The sequence below is a fragment of the Choristoneura fumiferana genome, unplaced genomic scaffold (assembly GCF_025370935.1).
Source record: "Choristoneura fumiferana unplaced genomic scaffold, NRCan_CFum_1 Sck3bRy_122;HRSCAF=308_pilon, whole genome shotgun sequence".
Lineage (NCBI taxonomy): Eukaryota > Metazoa > Arthropoda > Insecta > Lepidoptera > Tortricidae > Choristoneura > Choristoneura fumiferana.
Window position 1 is genome coordinate 2,526 of NW_027412803.1, and position 16,273 is coordinate 18,798.

Sequence of the window (16,273 nt, forward strand, 5' to 3'; positions counted from 1 at the left end):
AAAGTAAACTTACCTTTCATCGTACTCGGTTCAGTGGTTTCGTCGACGTGAATAAGCGTAACAGACAGACAGACAGATAGTTACTTTCGCATTTATAATATTACACACGAAATCACGTAGCGACTGAAAGCGACAAGGTACAAAAGTGATCACTTATTTATGACATTGACTGTACGAGACTTGTAGAATCACTATATATGAAACAACAGAATACGCAGAATAGAATTTAAATAACTAAGAACTCTACTTTCTTAGTAATTGACACTTCAACGTATAAATTCTCAAATATGATTTTGTAAAATATTGGTGTCTTTTTCATCAATTTTCAGTTCCAGACTCCGGCCTTTATGACAAAATGACACATACATATAATATTCAATAAAATGATGTAAGTTCAAAAAGTAACTTGTCATGGCGTATGACTTCCAAACAAGGACTTACCTATCTGACTTCGAATAAACTTTCTGGCAATCCAAAACACACGCATACTGAGTTAGGTTAGGTTAAATTAAGTATAATGTGTAGGTAGTTTGTGTAAGTTGCGAAGTAATTTTATAACATATCCTTAATCTTTTATACAGATATTTTATAATAACGGTCTTTATTTGAGCTGGAAATAAAACGCTTGGAAGGTGAACGTTAAAAAACTTTATTAAAATATACCACTTAGGTAGCATTGACTAACCAAACGCTATCAATTAAAAATTGGAATGAGTCACAACACAAGTGAATTTTGCTTTTATTTCGTTTGAATGAGACTTGTGTTGAATCCTTTAGTGCAGCTTTATTTCTTAAAAAAATGTTTATTTTGAGTATCTTACTTCAGTATTGAGAGCGTAGGTAGGTAGGTACTTTTCCTCCAGGGCCTAATGGCATAATAAAGTACAAGCTAATAATATTAGTAAATTTCAATATAAAATCGCTAATACTATTAGCTTGTATTTTTTTATGCAATCGGGCCCAAGTGGGATTAAAAATTTTCAGTCTGTGTGACGATGTCTCTATAAAAATATCATAGACATGGGCACTGACATTCTAGCTGGCGCTAGTATCAATCATGTCAGGAGGTAATGATTTTTGACAACCTTGACACTTGTGTCACGCGAGCCAATCACAAGCAAGACTGTAACGTCAAACGGATCTCACGCTACTAACGCCATCGAAATATAGCCTGTCTAAACACCCTCCTTAAGCGCGCACGCATTTCATCCGCTTGGTGGCGGGGTCTTGCTTGCACACCTCTTGCGGGCTGCACTTCTGGTTGTTGCAGTACACGCCGCTGCCGGCTAAAATTATAATGAAAACCATTTTAGAGTCAAAATATATGCATCGTTTGGAGTTCAAGAGAATGAGGACTATCGTTTTTTGTCTCACTAGATGGCGCACTGTTGTGTGAGGTTTTTAAGTATGGCTTTCAAAGTCTGTTATTACGGGCGTGAAACAAAGTTTAGATTAAAATCATATTTAATACACCTTAAAATTGTACCATAAAAATATCAAGCATGCCACAGTGTTGCATAGTCCCCGTTTTGTTCGGAAAAAAGGGAGGACAAAGGTTTCCGAAAGACAAAACTGTCTCAACAGACATTCATTGCCCCGGAACGCATATTTGCCATAATTAATTTCAGATATTTCAAAATATTCACAAAATTATTCTAATTATAGTTCAGCACCTCGTCCTCATGATCCAGAAAACTTGTAGTCGTATATTCTTACGCTACTACGTTACCACAATATTTTAAAGTAAATACAGGAAAAAACGCCTCCTCTCTGTCATCCTCGTACGGCTTCCTGTTCCGTCTTTGATCGCCGCCATTGTATTTTTTTGTGCGAAAGCGTTACCATATTCGTCGCTCGTTTTATATATTTTGAATAATTACTAGCCAAAATGAACAAAAGGAAAATATACACAAAAGCAGATTTATTGTTTAAAATTAGAAAATTAGGAAAATTGGTGCAATATGCTTCGGAGTCTAACTCGGATTCTGATGATGATGAAACACGTGCAGTGTGCACGTAAGTTTTATAAACAACCATCAACCTTATCAAATTTTCAGATACCTAACAGGTTAAATTGAAGAATTCATCGAGAAACTGTACACCATCCGATGAAATACCACTAAGTCAATACCTATCTTATTAGAGGTTAGATTTTTTCGAGTTCAGAATATTCACGAGAGGTTTATCAGCAACTCACAGCATGTCTTATGCATTTCTTCGAGTCCAGAGCATGCACGGGAGGCATGCCAGTGGCCGATTTTGTTGTGATTATCACGACAATTGCATGTTTGCTGTGCCGAGAGTATTCACGAGAGGCTTACCGGTGGCACGTTATGCACATGCACGTATACACAATAGTCCCGAGTATTCACGAGAGGTCTACCGTGTGGACGTTATATATTGTGTATACTGGAAGGCTGACAAATATGCTCATTGCATTTACAGCGACAGACCCAGAAGATCTAAGGGAGATTGGGATGATGGTGGATGAAGTATCTTCAGAAAAATTCAGAAAGGGGGGGGGCGCCAGCTATGGTGAGAAAACGGAAGATGTGCCCCGAGGAAGTGAACCTCTCTCCGAGTCTGTTATGAAAATTTTGGGTCCGAAAATTGAAAATCTGTTCTCTGATGAGCTTGCATTAGATGGGGAAAACATCCTGTAAACTGGTTTGTCAAAGGACACCATTCAGTGCAAATATGGTTAATTGTCCATTACCCCGCCTAGAATGTTGAAACTAAAGCTAAAGTCTTGGACAATGCTTCAAAACGATATTTCAATATAGTTGAAGAACAGAAACAGCTGACAACTAAGTGTGGGACTGGCAATGACAAATGTCATTAAGGAAATTCCAAACACTATTAAAATTTTAGAATATCTAAGTTGTTCAGCACACTTACTTTGCTACATGCACTATGAAATACCTATCCAAGAGTTGATGAAACATCCTTGTGTCTAGACTTAACAATTATGTGAAAGATTTGATATGGACAACAGTCTTATTGAAGGTCTCCTGTTTGGCAATAATTTTACAATTAAAAAAATAATAATAATAATATAGCCAGTCTGCTAAGAAATGTCTTGACAGAGTTTGAAGCCCACCATGCCCAGTAAAGGCCAAAGGATAAACCAAAACATAATTGTAACAAAGTTCCACTCCGGTCACCAGCAGCAGCAGCAGCTTGCCCGAGGACAAGAGCAACTTCCAGAGACATCAGCCCAAGAGCAGCGTCCGGCTAGCAGTAAGCATCCTCCACAGCGCAGGCAATGAATGTCAACCAGGCAGGTCAGGTAGACTCCAATACTATCTAGACAGATGGGAGCAAATCACTACAGACTCAGTTATTTTAGACTGAATTTCTGGTTATAAAATACATAGTCTTTGGTGACCACCCGTTTCAATCCTCCATTCTGAAAAACAATAGTTTCTCAGTTTCAAGGTGCTGATTTGTCAAATAAAATTAACTAAATACTTGATAATGGTGCTATCAAAGAATGTTTACATAGTAATAAATAATTTTTGACAAGCTTTTTTCTTATCATAAAGCCTAATGGCACCTAACAAGCGTTTCCTATACTTGAAACAGTTAAACAAACCCATAACACCTAAATTAGAGGATAATAATAGGACAGAGCTGTCAAATTTATGAACAAACATTGCTTTATTTTATAGCAACAGTAGACTGGAAAACGTCTACTTCTTACTGCCGGTATATGAATCTGAATTATATAACCGGTATAAGAACCAGTGGTAGATTTTTGTTTTGACATTCATAAGTGCTTGTTATAGCCTAAATTGAATAAAGATATTTTGACTTTGACTTATATGTAATTCATTGTTATATATGTAATGTGCGTGTTATATTTTCTTTTCAAAGAAAAGTTATACAAATTCCAGTGCCTCCCATTTGGTCTCAACTCAATACAGCTCCATGGTTGCCTTTACAAAACTTATGAAACCGGTTATCCACTGCCTTTGGTCCAACCAAAGGCTTATTAACAGCAATATATTTTATGACATACTGTATATAGGAAATGATGCAGAAAGTTGTCAAAATAAAATAACTAAATGTCAATTAATTAAGCAACCATCCTTCATGAGTTGTTTGTTGCCATAACATACATTTCTAGGTTTTGTACCAAATTTTAGAAATATGACAAGTACTTACTTAATTTTCTAAAAGAAAAAGAATTTCAATTTTTTCGATTTATGACCATGTTGTTAAATTAATAAAGAAATATAGTTGCAAAATTAGTGAATTTGCTAAGTTCATAGGTATTTTGGTATCATCTTACCCAGCAGTACCTAAAATGTGCCTGGCTCCATACTAAATTTCTTGAATCTTTTAAAACACTGGCCTTAGTTAATAGTAGAAAAGAATTTCAATGCAACCCTAGATGTTAATTAACAAATAAATGATGATTTTTTGGTGAAAGCATAATATTCAACGTAGTTGTCTAAAAATAAAGTTTTTGTTATAAACTTGAAATATATTCTGATGCTATCATGCTAGTGGCTCTGGCTGGGGACCTGTTGTCCTGAATTCAATTATGGTAATTTTAATCACTAGGAATTACTAGCAGCCTATTTGGATTGAATTTTCTTGCATTGGATCTGTACAACTGTGAAATTATTTTGCAAATAAGTAATACTACTGCAATAGCATATATAAATAAATTTGGAGGCACACAACATCCACGCTTATATGCGGTTTGCTCGAGAGATCTGGCAATTCTGTGAGATGAAAGGGTTTTTGGTTTATGCTTCAGATGTACAATCGGAGAACAATATTGCAGACAAAGCCTCACAAATTAAAAACTTAGACTGGGTGTGAGCTATCTTTCTCTTTCTTCAGAACAATAACTAAAATATTTGAAAAACCAGAAATACACCTATTTGCTTGTTGAGCAAATAATAAATTGTGTTAATTTGTGTCATGGTTTCCTGACCCTGGTGCTTGGGCTTGTGATACCTATACTATAAAATGGAACCAATTTTTTCTATGCCTTCTCTACCTTTTTTCTATAATGCTGTTTTACAAAATAAAAAAAATAAAAAAGTATATAATATAGGTAATATATTATATTTATTTGAAAATATCAGAACAGAGGCATAGTAATTGTCCCAGATTGGCCCACCCAACCCTGTTTCAAATAATTTCAGTCTATGGTAGAGGGGAATTGTTAGTATCACCTTTCAGGGTGCACCCTCCCCTCCACAAGCAGCTCATATTGAAGCTGCAATATTGTCCTGCAAGCACTCACTAAGAGAGGCACAAGTAAGTCTTCAATGGATATTATGTTGGCATCAGCCACTAAAGGCATGATGAGACAACATTTATTATATAGTATAACCATTGGATTAAGTTTTGTAACAAACACAACTTTAATCTATTAGATGCATCTATTTAAAATGTAATAGCTTACCTTGTAATACCTTAAAGTTTAAAGAAGGCTTGACTTATACCTCTCTTAACTGATCTGTATAGATCTGTATCTCACTAATTTTACTCACAGTTTAAAAAAAAAAAAAAAAAAATAGAGATTTTTTGTAGGGATATTTAACTTAAACCCAATGTTCCAAAATACTCTGAAACATGGAACCCTAAAATTGTACTTAAACATCTGAATAATACTATGTGTTCTCTAATGAAACATTAAACTTAAAAACTAAAAATGTGTCACTTTTCTAGCAATTGTTAGAACACAAAGTGCAGACATTATCCTTGATTAAGTTAGATAATATTTTTAACATGAGAATATTAAAAGTATTCTAGATCATATAATATCTTGGCCAAGACAAAAAACCGACTTGTGTTATTGTTGCTTTATTTTAACGAAAATTTAAATATCTAAATAAATAAATCTGTTTGGCTGTATTGAAAGTGTTGATTATGTTAACACCTTCTCTGCACACAGCACGCGACACGCGGCGACTTTATTTGCGGTCAAAGAGAGTGTTAACATCAAAACTATTAGAAAGATGGTAGGCTGGACCAGTGGGTCAAATATGTTTGCTAAACATTACAACAGACCACTGGTCCAGGATGCATCTTCTTTCTGGAGAGCTATATGTAGTTCACACTTAAGATTATAAGTTTATGTTAATAGTAACACAAGACATACTCTTGTTATGGTTTTAAGCTAAGGTAGCTTATTTTTAGTTTTATATTTGAGAAGAAATTGTTTCTTTGAAAATTTTAACATTAAATGTTAAATATTTCACTAATCACAACTGTTTGCTTTAAACATCTACAAGTTTTCTGGATCATGAGGACGAGGTGCTGAACTATAATTATAAGATCAGTCGAACTTACCTAAGTGAAGGCTGATCATAATTATGGGAAGCACCTCGTCCGAAATGATCCAGTCCCTCCCTAACCCATATCTTAGTTTATTTCAGATTCAATAAAATAAAGCCCTGAATGGTTGTGATTAAGAGCTTTAAAGGAATGGCGGCGATCAAAGACGGAACAGGAAGCCGTACGAGGATGACAGAGAGGAGGCGTTTTTCCTGTATTTACTTTAAAATATTGTGGTAACGTAGTAGCGTAAGAATATACGACTACAAGTTTTCTGGATCATTTCGGACGAGGTGCTTCCCATAATTATGATCAGCCTTCACTTAGGTAAGTTCGACTGATCTTATAATTATAAATGAACCCGCGTAAAAAACTATGAGATTTGACATTTCGGAACCTCACGCTACACTAGCGCCTCTAGTGGCGAATTCATACGCGATAGCCCTCATTGTCACAAATTTAAGATTAGTGTGGCTCGGTGAGCTCAAGATCTTGCGAGTTTTTAATACAACAATAAACAAGAATCAGTAGAAAAATGCGACATGTAGAAGAGATTAACATAATTATCATAGCCGAGCAGACGGTGACCGATTGATTCGCTACTTCTATTGCGCCAATTTTCAACTCGCACGTTTAAAATTAAACTGAAACAATTCGAAATATTCACAGTTCCAAAATAAACTTTAAATAAAACACAATCTGGTTGAATTTTAAAATGAGAAAATTTCGAATTATTTCAGTTTAATTTAAAGGTGCGAACTATTCGCAAATACTTCATTTGGCACAACATCATTTGGCAGAGCAGCATTGACATCATTTCATGCTCAACTTACTCGTTTCGTCAATTAGTAAGTCGGCATAAAATCTATACGTAGATCAAACCATTTGGTCGATTATTCATTTTGTAATTGTCATTGTTTATTGTGTTCTTATAATAAATAACCGGAAACGCTATGAAAATCTAGAAAAATCATTTGTAAAAGTTGTCCGAACACTGGAAATAATGACCCAAAATCTGGTGGGAACAGAGTTGTGAAAAAAATTGTATATAGGAGTAGTGTCCGTATAGATATGTCGACTTAAGTCCTATATCAATACTGTGCACTACTACATACAACAGGTCATTTATTTAAGTTTTTCATGTGTACAGGGAGTACCATTATTCAAGTGTTTCAACCGTCTCATTTTCGTGGTTACATTTCTTTATGAATGGGCTGTAGAATTTGACGTTATGTGCGATTATTTTTAAGACATCCCGTACTTCTACTCAATAACCTAGAAACTGCAACACAACCTAGAGATTTCAACAAAAATGTGCCCACGAAAATGATACGGAATAAACGCTTGAATAATGGGCTAATGGCCCGTGTAGATAAGTCAAAATGCCATATTCGAAAAATGACTTACTTAAGTCCCGTATCAGTTCTGTGCACTACTACATAAAGCAGGTAATTTATTAAAGTTTTTCCCTACCTAATACAATTTAATTTAAAAACGCTCGAATAGGCCTTTCCCAGTTACTTACCCGAGTATTTATCGCCGCTGGTGCCTTGCCCGTTGCTGACAGGCTCGGCGCACGACATGGCGTTGCATCCGTTGCGACAGCACAGCTTGCCACCCTTGCAGTCGTAGTTTTGCGTGCATTTTGGACTACAGCCGTATACCTTCGTCGGAAGAGGGCAGCTGCCTGGCGAGATCAAATACGGATCGCTGTTATTTAGATTAATAGATTCACAATACCATTCCGTGCTTTCCGGGGACCGCGGAAGTGGGGTGGTGAGGGAACTCTGCCAAAGGTTTCTTCACGTTTATGCATGAGGTTGCCTGCGCTGTGAGACCCTGTTTGAAGGGGAGGGAGAGTATTTGGCCTCTGCCCCTCACTTCCGTGGCCATTAGGTCATTAATTTCAAATAAAAATCCCATTCGAATGTTAAAGCAGTTTGGTCATTAATTTGTTGTTATATCAAAAAAACAGACAAGTGCCGTGTCAGGTCACGCGCTACTGTCATGATAATATTAAGTTTTAATCGACTTCTCGTGTGGATTGGAACTTCACCAAAGAGGGGAATTCCCGGAGCCGTAACCCCAACTACTCTTCTCGAAATCATTAACTTACTAGCATCTGTGTAGCTGATGAGCAGAATCACGCAAACACGGAGAACACCAACACCGTTAAGGATCCTGAAACAAAGTTTAATCATGGAGCTTAAATACAGCAAGTATTTTTAGTACAAACACAAATAGTAACCCGACGTTGATTTTTAGTGCTATAAAACGATATTGTGAAGCGATGTTTTATATTTTTCGTAATTATAATATTACAACTATAAAAATATCTCTCTCTCGTCTGGTTTTGGCCTCAGGTGACCCCAGGGCTGGCACTTACCTCTCGCAAAGATTAGGAATAACAGTTCAGAGAGGTAATGCTGCCAGTGTCTTGGGGTCAATGCCTGGGCAGAAAATTTGGATGACGTTTTATTTTGTAACATAGTTTAGTTTATAAATAGTTTTAGTCTTGGATGTTAGATAGTATTTATTGCTTTTCCTAATTATAATGTCAGAAAAAAGTTCGGAAGTCTAAGTAAAACAACAATTTCTCTCTCACAATTATTTCATAAATTGTTTCATTTAATATACATTCCTTTTAATTTTATTTCCATATTTTTGCACCTACTGACTTTACCTACAACGTTTGCATGTTTTGTGAACTTGTATTACATTAAACATTATTTATTTATAATACAATTTTTATTTTTATTATTTTTATTATACTTCTATTTATTTACATTATTTTATTTCATTTTTATTTCACTGTTCATTATTGTTATTATTATTTCTAGAATATAATTATAATTCTATAATTTGTGATTTTATTTTTGACTGACGTTTAATCTATTTGGATTAAGTACTAGGTATTATACATTATTTACTTGTATACATATGAATACACTCTTCTGAAATAGGAAGATATAATGGACATATGTTTATTTATACCTAATATATTTTTCAGAAATTTCATAAGGTAATAAATATAATCTACTTATCTATTATTTAGTAGCAGTTTTGGCTCGACCCTCAAATAAAGCAACGTGTTCTAAACGAACACACTATTTTATTAATTCCGCAGTGATTTATGATGCATAATATCATTATCCTACTAATATTATAAATGTGAAAGTTTGTGAGTGAGTGAGTGAGTATGTGAGTGAGTATGTGAGTGAGTGAGTGAGTGAGTATGTTTGTTACTTTTTCACGCTGAAACGGCTGGACGGATTTGGATGAAATTTGGCGAAAAGTTAGTTTATAACCTGGATTAAAACATAGGATACTTTTTATCCCGGTATTCCCACGGGATAGGGATAAAATCTCGAAATAACAACCTCTGGGCTTAGAGTCATGAAATTTGGTATGTAGGTAGTTGGACGTTTGGAATAACAGATAGGTGACTTTTTGACCCGATATTCCCACGGGATACCTAGGGATAAAATCTTGAAATAACAACCGCAGGGCTTAGAGCCATGAAATTTAGTATGTAGGTAGCTGGACCTCTGGAATAACACATAGGCTACTTTTTATCCCGATATTCCCCCGGGATAGGGATAAAATCTTGAAATAATAACCGCTGGGCTTAGAGTCATGAAATTTGGTATGTAGGTAACTGGACGTCTGGAATAACACGTAAGGGACTTTTTGACTCGATATTCCCACGGGATACCTAGGGATAAAATCTCGAAATAACAACCACTGGGCTTAGAGTCATGAAATTTGGTATGTAGGTAGCTGGACCTTTGGAATAACACATAATCTATTTTTTACCCCGATATTCCCACGGGATAGGGATAAAATCTTGAAATATTAACCGCTGAGCTTAGAGTCATGAAATTTGGTATGTAGGAAGCTGGATGTCTAGAAAAACACATAGACGACTTTTTGACCCGATATTACCACGGGATACCTAGGAATAAAATGTCGAAATAACAACCGCTAGGCTTAGAGGTGTCGGCGGCCGATCGTAAAATCCGCCAGATCACGAAATTCCTAGGCATATCGTGAATGCCGCCATTTCATGAATTGGCTAAGGGACATCCGCCATATCGTTCAAAACTCACCGTTTAACGATTTGCCTAGTGACGTTTAGGCAGATCATGAAATTCCTAGGCATATCATGAAGCGCCGCCATTTCATGATTTGGCCAGTTTAGGCAGATCATGAAATTCCTAGGCATATCATGAAACGCCGCCATATCGGTTCTGGCACTTCGCCGGCCGCTGCCGCGGCACGCTCGCTTCGCTCGCTCGGCTCGTGCGTCGTGATCACAATTAAAACTAACCACTCCTCGCTTCGCTCGTCGTACCTACCTAAATTTTTCTATATAAATAAGTAACAACTAGTGAATACTTTATTTATCAACAAAATACTAACCTCTAAAATACGGGCAGACGTCCATGGTTTTTTCACATTGTGCACAGAATACGTTTGATTCACATAAAAAGAACGGAGCTGATGTTCAAAAGCTTCTTTTGCACTTCTATTTTGAATTCAATCACTAGTTTCGGTTTAAAGATCATTTTGTTGCGACGCCGACATTTTTCACGCGCTAAACAAAACACGACCTGGTCACGGCCGCCATTGCATACGCAGCGCCACCAGTGGCCAAAAATAAACTATTTACGATGTGCCCGGTATAGAGCTAGGAATATCGACGAATGCGTTGCTCTAATCGATCTGCCGTATTATTTCTCAGGCACATCGTGATATGCCTGGCCAACGTTTAGGCATATCATGAAATGGCGGCGTTTCACGATATGCCTAGGAATTTCGTGATCTGGCGGATTTTACGATCGGCCGCCGACAGAGGCATGAAATTTGGTTGTAGGTAGCCGTATGTCTGGAATAACACATAAGTACGCTACTTTTTATCCCGATATTCCCACGGTATAGTTTTGTAACTAAGGGACCCCATACATCCCTGTATTATTATTATTATTATTTCGTATTTTTTTCTTTAATTGTATACTGTAGTTTTTAAGTATTTTATTTGTAATTATTTTATTTTGAAAAAATTACTGCCAAGTTTCTTGCGGCGCATTCTTCTTGGCAATGATGGTCTTTCCGAAAGCGCTGGTAGTATAAAAAATGACGTGTAAAAGTGCCCATTGCGGCCTATTTACTGAATAAATGATTTGAATTTGAATTTTGCATTTGAATTTGGATAGGGAAAAATTTTGAAACTTCAGCACTGGGTTTAGAGTCTTGAATTTTGTACAGTTATTCACAACACAACCTCAATGAAGACCACGATATAAATATTGGAAATTTCCAGGGGAATTTTGTAAAATCCCGAAAATTTCAATTGCAGCTACCACACCGAATAGTTTACGCGTGCGAAGCCGCGGGTAAAAGCTAGTCTGTTTATAATTATGTGTCATTATATGTTTTGCAAGCGCCCCTTGACCTATTAATCGACGCAAATATCGCGAAATGATAAACAGGCGAAAACATTTTTAAGAAATCGAAGCTTTATCCATGACTTTAATGCCAGCTAGCAGTCATTTTTCAAGCGTTTCAACCGTCTCATTCAATTTTCATGGTCACATTTTTAGGGTTCCGTAGCCAAATGGCAAACACGGAACCCTTGTAGTTTCGCCATGTCTGTCCGTCTGTCTGTCCGTCCACGGCTTTGCTCAGGGGTTATCAATGCGAGAAAGCTGTAATTTTGCACGAATATATATGTAAACTATGCCGACAAAATGGTAAATAAAAATAAATTTTTTTTGGGTACCTCCCATAACAACTGGTAGCATGGTGTACGGTTGTGTCACTCTGAAGATGAGCTCTGTTTGAGTTCGAAACGCGTCAGTGTAGTGTGGTGGTGGTGATAGATGGTTTGTGTGATTTGTGTGTGTTCTTACAGTGTGGAGGTGGAGGAACTGCATGAACACGCATATTTTGCATAAGCTTAGCTATCGTAAGGTCGCGGGTGAGCAAGGAAATTATTTTAGTTCATTGATATGGACCTCCGCAAAGTAACGCCTGATTCAATAAATTACCTCCCATAGTCGTAAAGTGGGGGTGATTTTTTTCTCTCATCCAACATGTGTGGGAGTTGAATAGGTATTTTAAAACCATTAGGGGGTTGCTATAAAAAAATTCGATTCAGTGATTTGTTTGCAAAATGTTCAACTTTAAATTGCAAATTTTCATTAAAATCGAGCGCCCCCCCCTCTAAAATCTAAACCGGTGGGTGGAAAATTTGAAAAAAATCAGGATGACCTATATCAAACTTACAAGGAAAACTATAACGGTTAAGTTTTCTTGAGAATTATTAGCAGTTTAAGAGTAAATAGCAGCCTAAGGTATAAAATATACCTACTTAATTTTTCTTAATTTTTAATAAAATATTACTTAATTTTTCGTAATGGCTACGGAACCCTATTTCGGGCGTGTCCGACACTAGCGCAAACCTCCATGACAGTCAGTTCTCTTTATATTTTGTCGCCATGACAGATCATGACCAAAGAGTATTAGTAGGTAGGTACTTATAGAAATCATGATATTATATTTATTAGTAACAAAATAACATGATATTTACATCGATAGTAACGATAGAGCTATATTTCCAAAAAAATAATTGAAATAATATGACATTATGGCATTTAAGATACTCAAAAAACTGTTTACTGTTTTGTGCTTGTGCTAGTGCTGCACTCTGACGGCAGAAAATTGCAGTAATATTCCTTATTTTTTTTGAACTTCTACAAGATAACCTGGAAACTAACAAAATCTTCTACCATGTCAACAAAAATGTGCCCAATGAAATAAAAAAACGCTTGAATAACCCAGGGCGCATTGTAGGATTTTTTATACTTTTTTTTTCATTTTATTTTTATTTGACGATGGAAAACGAGCAAATGGGTCTCTTGATAACTTTCTATGAAGCGGCCTTTTAATTATTTTATAAACACCACCATTTTCATTTTATTTCAGATTGATGAAGACAAAGTTTATAGCGAACGTATTGAATACTAGCCGCGTATTAGTTAGTACCTACGGAAACCCACACTTCGCGTGTCCAAGTGGGGTATTGTTATTTTTGAGGTAGGGAACCCTAATAACAGAAACTAACAGAGATGGTGTACAGGTCCTCTGTCTTGTATGTAGGTAGGTACTTTGCCTTTTAATAGACAATATTCCAGCATGTTTCAACAGGGGCAGACTGAAAACCAGCGCTGGCAGCTTCCACGTAAGCGCAGCATTAGCTGAGTTTGCTCCTTTTGCCGCAGGACAGACTACTTGCAAAGTCATATTCTTATTTTTTTTAAAACTCCTTTTATATAAAAAAAAAAAAAAATTAAAATTATAACTGTTTATTTCATAACAATTTTACAATTAGTTATATTCCTAGCTAATCTTTATTTTTAAAGATTTTAGTTGCTAGGCTATGAGTTGCCCTTAATAAGTAAATTCTTAATTATGTTTTTTATGTTCTTAGGGTTGCTAGTTATTTTATCAATTGTAGCCCTGGGAAAATCATTTAGTATTTGAGGAAGGATGTAGGACCAGATCCTTTTGCCATAAATGTTTTGACATTTTGGAGTGATGAAGTGATTACTATTATCTAGGGTTCGGAGCCTTTTTGGTCTGTCATATCTAACTAATTCTCCCAGTCTATCCTTATATTCTAAAGCTATGGCTAATTTGACTTTATCAAATACATTCATGATTCTACAGTGCTGAAACAATTTTTCGTATTTGTTTCTATACTTAAGTTTAATTTTAAGTGGTACAATGGTTTTCAGTATTCTTACTTGTATATTATATATTTTTTGTAAATAAGTTTTATATGTCCTGCCATAACTAGAGATGCCATAATTAATAATATGATCTGTGCTGTATTGTACTATTTTATCTTGTATTGTTTATATTGTTGTCTTGTATTGTTTGTTTAATTGCGTTGCCAATTAAATATTTTCTTTCTTTTAAATGTAGGTACTTAATAAAACTGCTGTATCTTATCTGAGTACAAAAACATGCATAGCGTCGTTACGGTTAGCCGCAAACTAGATTACCTACTCATAGCGGCTGTGGAAAATTTTCTGTCATGTTTGTTTATGAACCAATGTCAATAATGGCTTTTTGTTAAGGTTTGGTTTAAAAAAAATGTTTTTTTTTAAAGTTTGTTCCATAATTTAGCACCTGATTCTGTCAAACTGACAGTAAATAAATAAATAAATAAATACCACGGGACAATTCACACCAATTGACCTAGTCCCAAAGTAAGCTTAGCAAAGCTTGTGTTATGGGTAGGTACTAAGCAACGGATAAATATAATTTTATAGATAGATACATACTTAAATACATATTAAACACCCAAGACCCGAGAACAAACATTCGTATTGTTCATACAAATATCTGCCCCGACACGGGAATCGAACCCGGGACCTCTAGCTTCGTAGTGAGGTTCTCTAACCACTAGGCCATCAAAATCATCATCATCATCATCATCTAGGTCGTCAAAAAAAAGTACAAGTACCTACTTAGATCCCACTAATATTATAAATGCGAAAGTTTCAGTCTGTTTGTTAGTGTGTTATACTTCATCACGTCTAGCCGCTGAACCGATTTAGATGAAATTCGGTATAAGTACATATAGTTTAAGTTCCAGGGAAGGACATAGGATAGTTTTTACCACGGAAAATTGCATAGGTAGGTACTTTACACTTTTTGTGGGGAGAGGCTACAATATAGAGATCTCTCTCCAGGCAGAGGATATTATTTGTATCTTGACATTAAAAAAAATTAAGTAAATGTACTTTTTTGTATTATTTTTACTTATTTTGTTTATTTTATTCAATTGTATTTTACGTGTTGTCCTAGCAACAGAGCATGTGAAAACTAATAATATTTAAGACCTATTTTGTACACCATGTTTTTATGTAAAATAAAGTATTTGATTGATTGATTGATCCAAAATTCAGTGTCGGAATTTATATAAATTGAAATATATATTAACGGATATTGACATAGGTTGTTGTTATGACTTCACATTGAATCCTTCAATATAGCCTATTTCTTCATGTACCTACTTAAATCTACAATGCAATGTTCGAAGACTTGTTTTTTTTATCCGACAATGGCATAGCCAAAACGAAGGATTATGATTTTAGGAGTCACGTGTATGTAAGTATAATGGAAATATGCATTTTATATGTACGCGTTTCAATCATAAATGAAGCTAGATACAGTCTACTAACCTAAGTCAACCCATTGTAGCTAAATCCAATAGGTACATAATTGTTTTCATCACTAAACTAATGTTAGAGCAATCTTTTTAGCTAAATTACTATCGCGTTTGGAAAACCTGGGTAGTCCAAAATGCACCATATCACATTAAGAAAAAGAAATCTATGACTATGAGAAACATTATACTTATTAGGACTGTATGAAAAATAAAGTCTCAGATATTTAAATTCAAATAGTATCGAAAAATGAATTAGAAACAGCTATGTAAACATTACCCATGTTTTGTATATGTTGCACAAGCTGCGTGTGTCTACTTCTCACTGCCGCTAAGAGGAGACTGGTTCTGGTTCGGCCAGTTGGCAAACATACAAAAGATTATGAATTACGAAAGCTCAGTTAGTCTTATTTTCGTAGAGTTACTGCCTAAGTGGGTGAGCGCTCTGGGAGAGTGGCGACGTTGCAAATACAGTATCATCGATTTAGAATACCTATTATTATTTATATTATAAATCGATGACAGTAGTAGCTGAATTTGCTTGTTACTTTTTGCTATTTGTTTATTGAGTTCGTTTTAAAATGCTATGGAGTATATGACAAAATAATGAAAAATAATTACGTTTGTCTGTAGTTCTTCACAACGAACTTGAAAGTTTAAGGTTTTCTAATATTTTAAGGGTTCCGGAGCAAATTCGAAAGCGTTTTCTTATTAAAAACTCTTAGGTAGGATTGA

At 35.5% G+C, this 16,273-nt stretch overlaps 1 protein-coding gene and 1 long non-coding RNA gene across 2 annotated transcripts; one reads left to right on the forward strand and one right to left on the reverse strand.

The window, feature by feature from the left end:
- Nucleotides 1-633: 633 nt before the first annotated feature.
- LOC141444987 (waprin-Thr1-like) lies at nt 634-15,853 on the reverse strand (the record flags this gene model as incomplete). The annotated part of the gene is made up of 4 exons (XM_074110766.1): nt 634-1,286; nt 7,826-7,987; nt 8,417-8,481; nt 15,819-15,853. Coding segments are annotated over 4 exons (360 nt in total), but the record flags the coding sequence as incomplete, so codon positions are not given.
- On the forward strand, nt 1,293-6,627 carry LOC141444986 (uncharacterized). The gene is made up of 2 exons (XR_012453260.1): nt 1,293-2,016; nt 6,439-6,627. It is a non-coding gene; the product is annotated as an uncharacterized lncRNA (long non-coding RNA).
- Nucleotides 15,854-16,273: the final 420 nt, after the last annotated feature.